This window comes from Salvia hispanica, chromosome 6 (genome assembly GCF_029641045.1).
Source record: "Salvia hispanica isolate PSC_SH4W2 chromosome 6, Shi_PSC_v1, whole genome shotgun sequence".
NCBI classification, from domain to species: Eukaryota; Viridiplantae; Streptophyta; class Magnoliopsida; order Lamiales; family Lamiaceae; genus Salvia; species Salvia hispanica.
Genome location: NC_142697.1, coordinates 3,243,895 through 3,260,811, shown reverse-complemented (window position 1 = coordinate 3,260,811; position 16,917 = coordinate 3,243,895). Strand labels below are relative to the sequence as shown.

The window sequence follows — 16,917 nt, the reverse complement described above, 5'->3', positions numbered from 1 at the left end:
CCATATCCATTGTCCATATTTGTATGGGACGGAAGGAGTATTAAGTATTGCATGTAAGAGCTAATACTCACTAAGGACATTTTGTTTTATGCAATTAAGACACAAATTTGTGTTTCTAAATATTAACACTTCAAAAAACGTTTTTATTGTTAGTGTCTTAATTAAAATTAGAGGACGCAAATGGAATCATCCTAAAAAATAGATTTAGTTAATTTGTCCTTAATTTAGGAGTGTTTTCTTTTGCATCCTAAATTGTTTTTTTAAAACTTTACAACACAATGGTTGCATCTCAATTTGTGTCCCTAAAAGACAAGTTTTTTGTAGTGACTTTATCCATTTAAGGATCCCATGGATCCAACAGATCTACTCAAGGTGGATCCATAAGTGAGCCAAAAGGGGTTCGAAATCATTCAAGGGATTGTTGATTAGAGAGAGTGTGTATGCTAAATGTAGAGAGAATTTTTTGCGTGTGGAATGCATGGTGTGACCACCCTATTCGTAGACGTATTCTACTACATTAAAAGCTCTTTTGAGTCAATGCAAACATTAAGTATCCAATCAATATTGGAGGGTAACAGTTTTTTTATTTTTAAATAAACTCCTATATGAAGGAGGAAATTACAAATAAACTCTTATAAAAAGGAGGAAAATTACAACTGATGTTAAGAGTGCTCAAACTCGGCACCTCATACAATAATGTCTAAGCTCCTTGCCTCTAGGACAAAGGCTTTGGATATATTGGAACGTAACAGTTGACATTACGGACGTTGCAGGAGCCATTCAGGGACGCGTGTTGGAGAGCGAACCTGGATAGATATATCTGGGCATTCCGGTTAGGGCTGACAATTTTTGATCCGACACGAATCCGCATGAAGTTAACCCGACACGAACACGCACATTTAAGATTTGGGTCCTTATAGGGTCGACCCAATAAGAATCTGAAAATTTTGGGTTAGGTTGGGTCGGATGCGGGTCGGGTTGGGTTATCCGTTAAGAAAAAAAACATTTTTATTATTTTTATTAATTAAAATAATATATTAAATTTTAATTTTAATTATTTTTATTAATTAAAAAATATTATAATTTTAATTTTACTAATTAAAATTTGATTACTATTATTATTAATTACTTTTTATGATAAAAAAATATTACTGCATACTTAAATTTTATTAAAAAATAATTATTTTATCTTTATTTGTTAGATTTAATTTTAATATACTTTAATTTTATTATTTGGATTTAAACATTATTTTAATTTTGTAATATCTTATTTTATCGTGTAATATCAAATTTTAATTATATAATATCATATGTCGGTCGTTATCGTATAGCGTTTATATTGTGTAGTAACTTACTATCATTAAAAGATGACCAATATTTTTTAGGATGACACGAAATCCGCATGAATCCGATACGATCGATATTTTTTTGAATGACACGAAATCCGCACGAATTCGACACGAATCTGTTTGGGTTGAACCCGATAAGAACACGATGATTTCGGTTGGGTTGGGTTGGGTTGGATTGGGACTCGATAAGATTGGGTCGATATTAGGTTGATCCGATAGTGACCCAATCCGCATGATTTGTCAGCCCTGATTCCGGTCAATGTGTGTGCATGACTGGATAGCATATCCAGTCATATGCCAGGCCACATATACTTGTTTACCCATGTTGCGTCGGGCTGCATGTCCAAGTTCAGGGTGCACGACCCTTGGCACGCTGTCACAGCCTTGGTTTTGATTAGGCAAACGGCTACTACTCATATTTGTGCACGATAATTGTTACATGCAAGTCTCTTAAATACTCCCCAAGTTTAATGAAGGTTCAAAAATAAATGTGGGATCATTAGTACATTAATATCACAACTTCATGTTGTGAAGTTTACTTCATTATTTTTCACTTTATCGGAAATCGATTTAGATAAAAAAAATAATATAATATGATCATCTACTTCAAACTTAATTGCTATGAAATTATAAAAGTGAAAATTTGTGTTACCCATATCGTTGTACTTTTGTGAATATACAGTATTTCTAAACAAAAAGACCCTCGTGACTGTCGTACATATCATCTACTTTTGTTCATTCTCCTTAATATTTATTTCACCATAATCCACTATCCATAGAAAAGCATATTTCACCATAATCCACTATCCACAATAATTTAATTGCTTTAGTTTCAATGTCAGGCTATTGCATTCCCAGTGGGCAAAAGATTAAAAGCTAAAGATAGAAAAAGTGAAAAAAAAAGGAAAATGAAAAAGAAGTATCAGAAAAAGTAAATAAAGGAAAGAAAAACAAATTCCAAATCCAATACAAAACTCAATTGTTAAAATATTTACTTGAGTATTTAATAGTAGAAAATTTGTAAACTAAGGGTGTTTGTTTTGCAGGATTCTATTCAATAAAATTTGTAGTGTGTTTGGTTCATGAGATTTAATCCTACAATTCAATCCTAGAATAATCATGAGATAATTAGTTATAGCTAACCCCCTATGACTAAAATAATCTGATGACTCAACCCTAGATTGTATCTTTGGGGGTGTTCGGTTTGCAAGATTGTATCCGATATTAAATTTATAGGATGTTTGGTTCATGAGATTCATCCCTACAACTCAATCCTAGATGGATAATCATGAGATAATTAGTCATACCTAATTTTCCATGACTAAAATAATCTGATGACTCAATCTTAGATTGTATTTTGGTATACTCCCTCCGTCCCAGATAATTCGTCCCAGTTTTCCATTTCGGTCCATCCCACATAATTTGTCCCATTTCACTTTTACTATTTTTGGTAGTGGATCTCATATTCCATTAACTCATTCTTACTCACATTTTATTATAAAACTAATACACCCACATTCTACCAACTTTTTTAACTCACTTTCTATTACAATTCTTAAAACCCGTGCCCGGTCAAAGTGACCCGAATTATTCGAGACGGAGGGAGTATTATTTAATTTTGGAAGCAGAAGACCAGCTAAGAGATTTTTGAGAAGATTAATAAAGAAGCACTTAACCGGAGTCGCACTCACAGACTAAATAAAATTGAAAATATAAAGGCAAACACATGATCTGATTCATTAAACTTTGTTGTGCCACCTTTTAGAGTGAAGACAGTATGCATATAACACAGAGTGAATGCCGCCTTTCAACTAATTTCTTCAGTCTTCACTTCAATGCCAGACTTCCCGAGCTTCATCTGTCCCGATTCTCCATATGTAAGCTACGAATGTTTTAATTTTTGTGTTTTCCACAAACATTGATCGATTTCACACACTTATTTCTCAAAATGCAACAAATATGTTTGAGTAAATGTTTCGTCGAGATTTTTGTTATTATTTACATTTTGTTATGCTTCAAACTCCCTAATTCACCGAGCATGTAAACAGAGATGGCTCTGTCTTCAAAACGTGGAGAAAATGCTACTAATGAGAAATCAATTCAATTGTTGTTTTTTATACAGGTGTGGAATCGCAATGGAGTTTCAGAGTGTTTCAACAATTTATATCCTTCAATTATATGTTTCTGATTTCATTCATCTTTCATCAACTTAAAATGAAACCAAAATTACAGAAGCTCTTCTTGTTCTCTGTTTCCCCTTAATATTATTCACAGTACTTGGCTTTGGAGCTAACATGCTTACTGTGGTTATGATTCTTGTTCTTTGGATCATCAATAGGCGTGGGAGGCAATTGAGGAGGGTATGCCATCGACCATGCTTGCTTGGAAGTTTTGATTTTTTTCGTTCTACTTCTTTTTTAACTGCTCTTGTTAAGAACATGTTATTCTGATGAGACATAGGAAGAGGTCAGTCATTCTGATATATGTTTCACGAGGTTTTGGTGATTTGGGACTCTAATTATGAATTGCTTAGTGGCTTAAGGTTTAAAACTTTTTGAATGCTTCCTTGAATGATATTTTCACTGGCGTTGAGTGATTTTCAGAACTAGAGGACTTTATGTTTAACTGCTTAATCTGTATTTCTATTATCAGTTGCTGTTCATCACTCTAATTCTTCATTAATGACCTCAGGTGCATCTTTCAGCATACAATGCATTCCCTGTTCTGGCTGCTTTGGGTTTGTGTTTTGAGTTGTTTGATGTAGTTATGCTTTTTTGGGCAAGCATGAGTGCCCAAACCATTTTTTATCATGAATGGCTGTATGCATGCTCAGAGTTCTTGGTTTGGGTAAGTCTACAGGTTCTAGGAAAACATAACTTTCTTCTTGTTTTTACAGTGATATTTGAAATTCTCAATTTTTACTTTCAGATGACTGTTATGGTAGTGTCAAGATGTGACACTCGGATGGATTTCTTATGCCATGGCGTCCTGTGTGTTTGGTGGATTATAAAACTCCTCTTGTTGCTGCCACGACTACTGATAGTTTTTACTTCACCTCAGGTGATCTCTCCTAAGAATATATGGAAATATAGAAATATACATATTGTGCATCCCAAATTTTTTAAAAGTATGAGTACAGATGCAAAGGTTAAGGCAGCTTGAGCGATTGAAATATTAATCAGTAAAAGTTGGTCTTTTTATTCATAAACATCACCTTTCTTCCATCAGTTCTTTGTTGTCTGCCTTTTTGCTTGCTTTCCTAAGTTTTTTGGAATGAATAAAAATTGATAAAATGCAAGATATTATGCATTGTATGGATAATCACACTTGTATGAGACTTGTGCAAAAAATAAGATGCATATGGAAACTCATGGTTTCGATAAAAGTAGCAGTTTTGGGTCTTGTCTTTTTAGTGCTCAATTCAGTGCTTACTTGTGTTCACATTATCATTTGTCACAGGTTATAAGATGGTTTAGGGAAATCTTTGGGGCTATTCTCAATATCACATTTGCAACATTAATTAACATTATCAGAGTAAGGATTGTGTCCTATAGAAACAGGTAACATAAACTACATTTGTTTTTCTTGCAGCCGTTCTTCATTTTTTCCTTATTCGATTTGTTTTTTTCGTATTGCAGTTATGGGATTTATTCTACTATAATCTACATGTCAAATTAGCCAAACATCACAGAATTTGTAACTGGGCATTTGTTTCTTTTATTTGTCTTTCTAAAGTTATCTGCACTTATGTAGCTCAGTGGTCGATCCGCTCCTCCCCTACCAAAGGCAAGATAAAGATGGTTCTCTTACAGATGTGGTAAGTGCAAAATGCATGCATTGCTAACTTCCTTATTAGTTTTATCTTATTGGTTAAACCTTAATCTAGTTGAGTATAAAACTTTAGTGAGCTGTTGGCAATTTCCACTTTTATCTTTTCCGAACTCTTACAGTTTAACAAGGTTTAACATGTGTTGGGGTCAATGTAATGAAACTATTTCGGTTCATCCTATTCACGTTTCATTTCTTCACTTTTACATATAGATAAGTTGACACCTGTTTTCAATTGTTGAAGGGAATTGTATGCAAAGCTTGGCATCTGCTAACATTCAAAATAATTGATCCTGTTATACAACAAGGTTCAAACAAACAACTTGATTTCGAAGACTTGCTTCAGCTACCTATAGATATGGATCCTTCGTCTTGCCATAGTTTGCTATTGGGAATGTGGGATGCTCAATATAGAAACAATCATAGACACCCTTCATTATTCAAGGCGATATGCTCAGCATATGGGTGGCCGTATTTCTGCATTGGTGTATTGAAGGTAATACTTATATTTGTATTAGTATCGCAACAGGTTTGCGAGTTGTGCTTCCAGTCATGATTATTACAAAAATTAAATTAAATAGATCTAATTAGATAAAGATGTTTCAAATAAGGGACGATTTTCATACATCAAATGATAATCAACATTATATATGAGAAAATAAAGCACACTAGTTTGCTGTGGTGATTGTCACGAGCTAAACAAATCGAGCTATCCCAACCAATTTCTTATTAAATGCTTAATGAGATTGGTCTAGTAGCTCCTACTAGCCTTTGAAGGGTCTATTGCTTGTTATCTATTTCTGCTAAGGTTGCTTCAGCTTCATAGATTCTTGGAGGTGTATCAACATACTTGACGTATGTATATATAGGAAAATGATCAGCTGAGAACGATAAATATTGGTGAGGAATGAATAATTTACTTATAATGATTGACTTGATCATATTTGACAAAAATCCAGTTTCCATTGAACTATAGAGGATTGAAATGACAGTTCGGAAAACTCCTTCAGTTTTGGGTGTCAACTGATTCCTTTTAGATTGGAATGGAATAAGGCTCATATAGAATTGCAATATGACTCTTAAAATTCATATTAACTTGCTTACAACCTTTCTTGCAGGTACTTAATGACTGCCTGGGTTTTGCAGGACCTCTACTGCTCAATATGCTAATTCGTTTTCTCCAGAAAGGTATGCATGTAGGGTAAAACAAAAAGACAGACAATTTTCAAGAAGCAAAATGTTATCTTACTCTAGAGTATTACTCCATTATTTAGAGTATTACTCCATTATTTATCAAGTTAACTGAAGTTGTGAGCACAAAAGTTTAATATATTGTAGAGGTTTATATCAATTAGGAACTAAAATTCTAAAGATTCTCATCCTTTTGAACTGCTAATGATCTGAACAGAAATTTAATACTTGATGAGGTGCAAAATATTGACAGATTTATGTTTCATTTGACAGGTGCCAGAACTGTTGATGGTTACGTTCTTGCAATATCCTTGGGTTTGGTATCGATTGTAAAGTAATTTTCTTTCTCAAGCATGTCCATGAAGTATATTCTTCTCTACCTCCTACACCAAAATTCCTCACACTTATATTTGTACATTCTTTCACTTTGAAGCCCATTGTAGTCTTCTATCATAATTCAACATATTGATGGTTAATATGATGAAAGAGATTGTGGCAATTTCTTTGTATGTTCTTTACTTTCATAACCTCTTCGATTACAAAGCATTTGAAGGACTTATGTCCAGGGCGTTTACAAGGCTGCCTTAGTTGATTTCAAAATTAACTCTACCCACACAAAACACAGGAAAAAAGAGAAAGCCTCTGTCATTTATGGATATTCTATTGCGAGTGGAATACATACTAATGTCCCTTGTTCCATTCAGATTTTTCTAGGTTAAGATTGGTTGAAAATAGGCAGCAGCCATGATTTCCGTTGAGTTTTTTCAGTGAGAGCAAACATGAACTCAAAAACAGTAACTGGGAAATTTTCTCGTTTGTCAATGAAGCAGCATCACACAGATAAATATACATTTTGTGTATTCAGAGTGTCAGCTCACATCCTTTCTCCTTTCCGTTTTATTTCCTTTTATTTCACTATCAATTCGCTGGCTTTGTATTAGACAGCGGACCATGCACATGTGCATGTACTTGTCTTCAACACAATTGTGCCCCATTACTTGATTGATTGATTCGTATGTGATTTTATGCTAATAATGTAAATTGTTGCATTCATGTATATTGAATTATTGACTGTACTGTAGCAAAAGTAAATTCATTTTGTTTGAGTAAAGAATTTCTTAGTATTATACCTCAACGGTGCAGATCATTTCTTGACACACAATATTCATTTCGTCTTGCACAACTCAGACTGAAGTTGAGATCTGGTATTATGACGATTATCTATCGGAAGGTATTTTTCATAGAGTAGCTGCACTAAAAATGCAATTCATAGCATTCGTGTAATGGTGTGTGCATGCATGTATATTTCTTTCCTTGTACAGTCGTGAGTTGTATTGTATTCCATGCAAATTTTGTTTATTTGTCCAGTGAGGATTCACATATGTGCCCCACAGAATGTTAAATTTGCTCCCGCTGCAGTTTGGACCCTTTTTATTGTCATATAATGTGCAGTCTTCTGTTATATGGTTTACGGAATGTGTCTATCTATGTCTCTGTCTCTCAGTGTCTTCATGTAAGCTTAGCAGAGAGATCTAAATTTTCTGAAGGAGAAATTCAGACATTCATGTCGGTGGATGCAGATCGAATTGTAAACCTGAGCAACAGTGTTCATGATATGTGGAGGTTATAATTCTTAAACATTTTTAAATCACTCGAATCATGTGATTTTTCTGCACTACATCGAATATTTTGGGGTCAGTTTCATTTCATAATTACAGTGAATGGAAACTTCTTTCATGAAATAACATTTGACATAAAAAAACCTCTTAGAAAAATCTTTCTACCATCAGCTTAGAAACATATGATGGACAAATATGCTTAAGATTATGACAAGCAATCCATCGTTTACTAATAAATTCACGGATCTTTTTCTTGTGTAATTGTGTCAGCTTGCCTTTGCAAATAGGAATCGCTCTCTACCTGTTATACATACAAGTGAAGTTTGCCTTTGTTTCTGGGATAGCTATAACTATTTTGCTCATACCAGGTATGTAGGGTTTGATTGTCATGATTCATATTAAATCATTCTTAAATATGTTGGCATGAAACTTCATGCTAGCAACATAAACTTTTCAATTTAAGTTATCATTCTATGTATCATTATGCAGTCAAGCTGCGCTTTGCTGACGTTGATGCTACCTTCACCTTGCTTTTGTTTGGCTTATTTGAGCCTTATATTGGCAGACACGGATGTCCTTTTGATATATGTTGTCGCCTTCGATTTTTTGTTGTTGTTATGTCAGTTTTGGGTTTAACCTTAGAAATTTTCTGAGTGTGATTTTTTTTTTTTGGCATTTTCCTTGGACAATAATCAAGCCAAAGTTAGTCAAGAAAACATGGCTTCTGTTTTATTCATGGGTGATATTACAAGGATCGTACCTCTGGGATCAAGTATAATCTTGTGCTTGATTTCCTCCTTTTTCACTTCAGCAGAGAACTCTTCAATATGAGGTAGATGTTGGATCCCATCTACCACGACCTTATCTAGCCGATCCAGAAAAACCATTTCTTAACACCGACCATACTGTCATTTGACTTAAAAAGATCCAACTTGTTCCGCTTTATCTTGGTAAGGCTTGTAAACTGCTTCAGACGTCCGTACTCCTACACTGAGGCAACTTCCACCTCGTTTCAAAAGTCTTTGTAGTGAAGTAGGACAAGGTATTAATGCACCCATGTGTTCTTCCAAATGATTTTTGATGAGCCATGATATCAACAAGGGGATTTGTCCCATGTGTATGTAAGATTTGGTGACCTACTCAACCTCGAACTGAAATTTGTTGCAAGAAACATAATGTCATTACTGATTCTGTAATATCTATCCAAGAAACCACATGTTCTATATTGCCTTTTAAACAAAAACAGGAGATGTTATATAACTTCAAGTTGCAGGGTTTTACACTGATATGTTTTTAATTGGGTAGTGATGATTAAATATACAGTTAACAAATGGATTGCAAATCTGATTGCACATGCAACCAAAAATATGATGGAGCAGAAGGATGAAAGGTATCTATTCTTTCCTTTTGAGAGTCTACTGGTCATTCATAGAATCTTTTGTATTAATGTTTCAGAAGATTTTAAGATTATCTTATTTTCATACTGAAATTACTGTAGTTGTTCCATCATCATATGACGACGAAAAATCCTAATTCTATTTCATCATGTATGTGGTTGACTTCAGAGGTTTTAAAAGCCATGAAATGGCTGAGGGCGTTGTCCCCAAAGCTTTTGTGTGTGCTCTCATGCACAGATACATGCGTGTACAACATATGCATTTACATAATCGTCATCTTCAAGATCTTTAATTTTTTTAAATTTTTGTTTCCCTTCGAATAATCAGATCCAGTCTCTTTTAGGAAATTCCAAAAGCTCAGGAAAACAAACATAACAAGATATATTCTCAAATAAGGTTAAACTCAATAAGTTTCTAAATGATATGATAGTAAGTATACTATAAGCATGAGATGTCGAGGAATGCTACTGAGTCTACCATGTGGATAGCCTGACATTATGAGACTCAGTTGCACGAGTGATATATGTATAGAATATCAAAAAATATGATATGTCCCATTTTCCAGGATTAGAAAAACGGCGGAGTTACTAACATATATACGCACATTAAAAATGTATGGTTGGGAGCTTCTGTTCGCGAGCTGGTTGATGAAGACAAGATCCTCTGAAGTCCAACATTTATCGGTAATAATGCAGACATTTTACTGCAGACTTCAAAAAAAGCTACCTATTCTTCATCTGATATGTAATTTCATGTCTTAGACTAGGAAATATTTGGATGCATGGTGTGTATTCTTCTGGGCGACGACACCCACCCTTTTCTCTTTGTTCACCTTTGGACTCTACTCTTTGATGGGTCACCAGCTTGATGCTGCAACGGTATCACAACTATTTAAACACTTTGTGAAGAAATTATGTTGATAATTCTAAATTCCTTACTTGCACTTGTGTTAACGTTTCAGGTTTTCACCTGCCTAGCTCTGTTTAATAATTTGATCTCTCCTCTAAATTCGTTCCCATGGGTCATCAATGGTCTGATAGACGTAAGTTTCTTTTTCGACACTATATTCATCCATGTGTCAAAGTATATGAGTTATTTATGATTTTCACAGGCAGCTATATCACTTAGACGATTGAACAAGTATCTCTCTTGTAAAGAAAATGATACCAGACTGAATAAATCATCCCCTACGTTCTGTGATGAGAAATTTGATTCAAAAGAGCTGGCTGTTTCTGTTGATGAGGCATCTTGTATATGGTCAAGCTATGATGAGAAGGAATTTAATCTGGTTCTGGAAAATGTAAATCTTCGTGTCCCAAAGGGTTTCATGGTTGCGATTATTGGTGAGGTAAATCTTCGATGTATTACCATTTGCTTATATGCTAAGTAAATTGTTAGAGATGTTTCAAATATTTGATAAAGTTAAACAATAATATCTTGGATTATACATGGTGAAAAAGAAGCTAACCTGATGTTTTGGCTAGCGTCTACTTTTATGTTTCTTCGCATATCACAAATACTGTTAGAGAAGTTTTTCGTCTAAAAGGCTATTATGTGATAGCTTCTATTGTTTCAGTACCACTGATTTCATCAAATCTGTAAGTTTAACAAATTTTTACTGTGGTAGCAAGCTTTTATTTCATTAAGTGAAGGATATTTCACAAAAAGTTGAGACTAAGCTAGATGAATTTGTTCTGCAGCTATTAGAATTTAACAATTCAAAACTGTTAGTGTTCTCTAGAAGTATCTTATTTCCTTTTTCTTCTTATTTTTTCTTAATCTTTCTATATTGCTGTCGAACTTGGTGATATAGGGTATTAGTTTAGCAATTTTCTTTTTGAAGCAGTTTAGGTTAGCATTATAATGCATTTTTCTTGAATTTCCAGGTAACTGAACAGCTTGGTGTACTTTTTTACGGTTGTATTTTAATTGGATGGATACAGATAAAGTTAGGATTGTAATATTAAGTACTGATTAGGTAAATACTATAAAAGATGAACAAGTTTCAGAACATCAATCTTTTTATTCTGCTAAAACAAGTTAAGTGATGATTTGCAGTTGCATACCACTTTAATAATATCACATGCCTTAATTTAAGTGTTTGATTTCCACTGGGTTACAGGTTGGATCAGGTAAATCATCCCTTTTGAACTTGATGCTCGGTGAAACTAGACTCATCAATGGATCGGTATATCTAGTTGGATCAAAAGCATACGTACCACAGGTCAATTATCTTTCCTATTACCATCTAAGAGAAATCGTAAAATAAAAACTAAATAATCTTACTTGTATACCTTCAGGTCCCATGGATAATGTCTGGAACAATCCGCGATAACATTTTGCTTGGAAAGGACTATGATCAGAACAGGTATTACTTTTGTGAGTGGGAGATAGCAAAGACGAATATTATTGTAGTTTTAGGTCGACCAAAAATGTTGTAATAAAAACATCCCTATCCCTTGTAATTAAGCAGATATTCAGAAGTGTTAGAGGCTTGCACCCTGGATCTTGATATTTCTCTAATGAACGGAGGTGATATGGCTCGTATTGGTGAGAAAGGTCTTAATTTGTCTGGAGGTCAAAGAGCTCGCCTTGCCCTTGCTAGGTGGAGTAGTTCTTTGTTTTGACAATAATTCATGATAGAACATTCTTATGTTCTCTAAAAACTCTTTTTTTTTTCTTTTTACTTATCGGCATGGTCAGGGCCATTTATCATGGGTCTGACACATACATGCTTGATGACGTTCTGAGCGCAGTTGATGCTCATGTTGCTCAGTCCATAATACAACATGCAATTATGGGTCCTCTTATGAGCAAGGAAACACGCATTCTTTGTACACATAATATTCAGGTTCGACTTTTTCTATGGGTTTTAAGTTCAAGGCTGTGTGGTGTAGCAGCATCGGGTTCATTTATTATTTATGCTCACTTCTATCTTTGTATAGATTGTTCAACATTTATACGCCAGTAATGATTGCAGGCAATTCATCTGGCAGATATGATAGTTGTGATGGATAGTGGGCATGTGAAATGGATAGGAAGTCCAACTGACTCTTCTGTCACTTCCTACATATCATTTCTATCACTAAATGACTTCGACACATTTACTGAGGTGCAAAGGAATGAAAAGTTGCCAAATCTTGATGGTAAAATGGAGAAACCCCGTGAACTTGACTCAATAAGCACTATCAATGAAGCCCAAGACATCATTGAGGTTGAGGCAAGAAAAGAAGGGAGGGTTGAATCAGAAGTATACAAGTGAGTTAACCAATGTATAAATTCATTGCATAATGCAAGATATCAATCCCGTTAACCTAACTTATTATCTTCTGCAGAAACTATGCTGCATTTTCTGGTTGGTTCATTGCTGTTATATCATGTCTCTCAGCAATCTTAATGCAAGCTTCGCGTAACGGCAATGATCTCTGGCTGTCATTTTGGGTCGACACGACGGGTGCCAACCAAAGCAAGTTTTCCACCACCTTTTATCTGGTTAGCATTTCTTTCTCCCGTAAATGCTCAGATGTATGGTTGGTGTCTTTGGCTTCATTCAGCTTGTTATTAAAATGACTAAAAAATCACTGGTAAGAGAACTCGGTAACCAATATGGTTGGATCTTGTTTTTGGAACTCGCAAAAAATGTCAGACAATACTACAAAAATCCACTACGAACTATATAATTTTTAGTTAAAAGATATTTGAGATTGTGTGGTGGATGCAATTTGAATATTCTTTGCAAAAGAAATGTATGGTTTCAGTTGCCGGTTACATTAAACTGGGTTGGTATCATTTGCTCTTGCAGGTCATTCTCTGCTTGTTTTGTTTGGTTAATTCACTCTTGACGTTAGTGAGGGCATTTTCATTTGCATTTGGTGGTTTACGGGCTGCTATTAAAGTGCATGACCAATTGCTCCACAAACTAATTGATTCACCCGTTAGTTTCTTTGATCGAACACCAAGTGGAAGAATATTAAACAGGTAGCATGCTCTGCGCCTTTTATGATGGATAATTTTCCAGTTTTACTTTTTTATGCTAACCGGAATCTACAGATTTTCTTCAGATCTCTACGCAATTGATGACTCACTTCCATTTATTCTCAACATTCTCCTTGCCAATTTTGTTGGCCTCCTTGGGATTGCCGTTGTTTTATCGATTGTGCAGGTATCTATACCCTCGTTCTAGTTGAGCTTGTATGATATTCTCTAACGATTGAAATAATTTGTATATGCTGAACATATTGATAACTGAATGTTTTATCATTTACTATGCAGGTCACATTTTTGTTATTACTAATACCATTTTGGTTTATCTACAAAAAGTTGCAGGTTTGTACCATATCTTTATCCAACTTTGGAAACTTTGTCAAGTTGTGTAAACGAAACATATGTTAATTATATCAAAACAATTCTCCGGTATTCGGTAAACTAAACATTGATCTTGATTCTTGATAGACTGTCCTTCTATAAGAGCAAATTCTGCAAGTTGCCTAATAGATACGTAGAGAACAATATAGCGCTTTGTCAAGCATTATGCTTAATAGTATAGTATTGTTTAAGTAAATTATGTTACATGTTTCATACAAAATATTTGTGAATGGTTAGTGAGTTTTCAATATGATGAAGTTTATTGATCAAGTTACTAAAAGTGAGAAGCTATAGTTCTACTACAGATCAACATCACGTGAATTGCGGAGACTGGACAGTGTTTCCCGTTCACCCATTTATGCATCATTTACGGAGATCTTGGAAGGCTCCCCAACTATTAGAGCTTTCAATTGTGAGGTAAAATTCCACAGCTGTTAATGACAGAACCTTGCAGAATTGTTTCCGCATAACTTATAACGGTAACTAAATTTCAACCTATATAGGGTTATATGAACGTAACTTGTATATAATCATGAGTTGATAAAGAAGGTTGATTATCTTACTTTCTGTTTTTACAAGCTCCTGGTCAACATTATCAGGGCATATTGGCTGTACAAAAAAGTTTTATTTCTGATGCATGATAGTAGATGTGTTCAACAAACATTTTTGATTAGATCTGTGAAGCTTAAAAATCCATATTCTTTGCTGAGGATAATTACTTAGTTTTTATCTTGCTTTGTGCTTTTATGGCCTTCTTTACTTACTATTCTTGTCACAGATATTCTTTTCGACAACTTAATCTCTAAATGGTCGTGCGCAGGACTTTTTCCTTATCAGATTCGTGCAGCACGTGCACATGTACCAGCAGACTTCCTACACAGAAGTCATCGCAAGTTTATGGCTCTCCCTTCGCCTTCAGGTGATGTTGGTTTAACTGCATCTCTTTATTCAATCACGTACCATACTCATTTCAAACTTGTAACCAGTTGTTGGCTGCATTTGTCGTGTCATTTGTGGCTGTGATGGCAATTCTTGGAACCGATGAACATCTTCCTATCAGTTTGGGTACACCAGGACTGGTAAAAAGTTATCCTCTCAAGCATTTGCTAAATAAATTAGCCTAGCGGAACCTAAGATGCATTTCATTTCTGTAGGTTGGGCTAGCTCTTTCCTATGCTTCCCCGATTGTGTCATTGCTAGGAAGCTTCCTGACAAGCTTCACTGAAACAGAGAAGGAGATGGTTTCTGTTGAGAGGGTACTTCAGGTGAGACAACTGAACTAAGACGTGCAATTTAGCACCTTCGGATACCGATTAACTCATTAACCTCCACTCCAGTACATCGACATTTCTCCTGAAAAACTGACTGGAGAAAGTGTACTTGATGCAAACTGGCCCTCAAAAGGAAAAATACAGTTTCAAAATGTGACCCTTCGTTATATGCCCTCGCTGCCTCCTGCACTCGTGGACGTTTCTCTTATTATCCCTGAAGGATCTCACGTGAGTTAAATATATGCCTCTTCTCTTTCTCTCTCTCATAGCCTTGTTTATTTTGAATTTTTTTTTATTATTTTCATCCTAGACAATGACTATGTTATTATACACGGAGTTTCCCTATACAAGTTTCGATGTCCATTGTCAGATTTCAATGCAAATGTTGATAAATTTTCTATAAATTCATTTATTCATACTATCATGTCTCAGTGTGAGCATTTACAACTTCATTCTTTGCAAAATACATCTAGAAAAAATTATTACATGATGTTTGTTCATATGGCTAGGTTGGAATTGTTGGAAGAACGGGTGCTGGAAAATCGAGCATCTTGAATGTGTTATTCCGTCTCAACCCAATTTGCAGTGGATGTGTCTTAGTGGACGGCTTAGATATTGCTATACTTCCTGTTAGAGATCTCCGCTCTAGAATTGCTATTGTTCCTCAGAGTCCCTTTCTGTTTGAAGGATCATTGAGGTAATTTGGGATGACTTTTGCTGATTGGTCATTTATTTTCGATTTCATGTGTTTTACCTTCCTCGGTTTCACAGAGACAATTTAGATCCATACGAGATGATTAGTGACAGAAAAATATGGGATACTCTTGAAAAGTGCTGTCTCAAGGAGGAAATAGAAGCAGCAGGAGGACTAGATATCCACGTAAAGGAGGCTGGAACGACGTTCTCAGTAGGACAACGACAGCTACTGTGCCTTGCGCGCGCGCTTCTCAAGTCTTCTAAGGTACGAGAAATAGATAATTTTGTCCACAAGAATGTTACTTGTTATGACAGATGGATCAATTCACGACATCCATACGAATGATTCAGGTGCTCTGCTTAGATGAGTGCACAGCCAACGTTGATACTCAAACTGCTTCAAAGCTGCAGAAGGCGATTTCGAGTGAATGTGAAGGCAGAACTATTGTCACGATCGCTCATCGCATTTCCACTGTTCTGGCCATGGACAATATCTTCATTTTGGATCAAGGGATACTGGTAGAGAAAATATTCTTTAAGAATTTGCTTTAGCCAATCTAGAGAAATTAAATAATTTGGCATTTCCAAACATGGAACCATGGCATTCCCTGATTGTTGGCTGTTGCTGTGTTTTGCAGATTGAGGAGGGGAATCCGCAAGCACTCATGCATGATGAAGCGTCCAGATTCTCGAGTTTTGTCAGAGCTTCGATGATGTGACTTTCTAGAACGTTCGACATTGCTTGGAGATGGAAGGGAAACTATGGTTTGTATCATGTGATTATCTTTAGACAGAGCAGGATTATGTAAACCTTGTTTAACTACTGAGCTGTTCTTCATTTGATCACCAAGTAGTTTGCATTTATCTGATTGCATAGTAGTTGGATGAATAAAGCCATGCGCATGCGTGTTAACGAGGTGGCTCAGTGCCGTGCCTTGCCGTTGAGCATGCGTCCACACGGTGTTAGCGCCACCAAAACTCAAACACAATGAAAACTAGCATAAAATTGTTTCAAAAACTTCAACCATTAGGTAGTTTGCTTGATGCCTTCACTCTCTCAGTTGAGACGGAAATGGATAATACAGAGCACCAAATATTATAAAATTGACTTGAAAACTAATAATCAAGCTATAAAACTTAATCATATGACATTGAAAAATTCAGGATATTTAGGTGTGACATTAGCAGTATTGTTCAACAA

At 35.2% G+C, this 16,917-nt stretch overlaps 1 protein-coding gene across 1 annotated transcript; it reads left to right on the top strand.

Moving 5' to 3' along the window:
- Positions 1–3,084: 3,084 nt before the first annotated feature.
- ABCC13 (multidrug resistance-associated protein 11) lies at positions 3,085–16,578 on the top strand. Its single transcript, XM_089061236.1, has 36 exons — positions 3,085–3,226; positions 3,472–3,513; positions 3,623–3,709; positions 4,041–4,196; positions 4,278–4,409; positions 4,809–4,909; positions 5,103–5,166; positions 5,422–5,673; positions 6,296–6,365; positions 6,642–6,702; positions 7,512–7,599; positions 7,873–7,991; positions 8,258–8,355; positions 9,311–9,377; positions 9,950–10,067; positions 10,146–10,262; positions 10,346–10,426; positions 10,496–10,732; positions 11,507–11,608; positions 11,685–11,752; positions 11,858–11,989; positions 12,088–12,235; positions 12,365–12,642; positions 12,720–12,876; positions 13,187–13,362; positions 13,435–13,546; positions 13,657–13,710; positions 14,044–14,166; positions 14,570–14,668; positions 14,736–14,828; positions 14,904–15,014; positions 15,087–15,248; positions 15,530–15,717; positions 15,792–15,981; positions 16,068–16,235; positions 16,355–16,578. The coding sequence occupies exons 1-36, from the start codon at positions 3,185–3,187 to the stop codon at positions 16,433–16,435; spliced, it is 4,374 nt and encodes a 1,457-aa protein (XP_088917362.1). The 5' UTR covers positions 3,085–3,184; the 3' UTR covers positions 16,436–16,578.
- Positions 16,579–16,917: the final 339 nt, after the last annotated feature.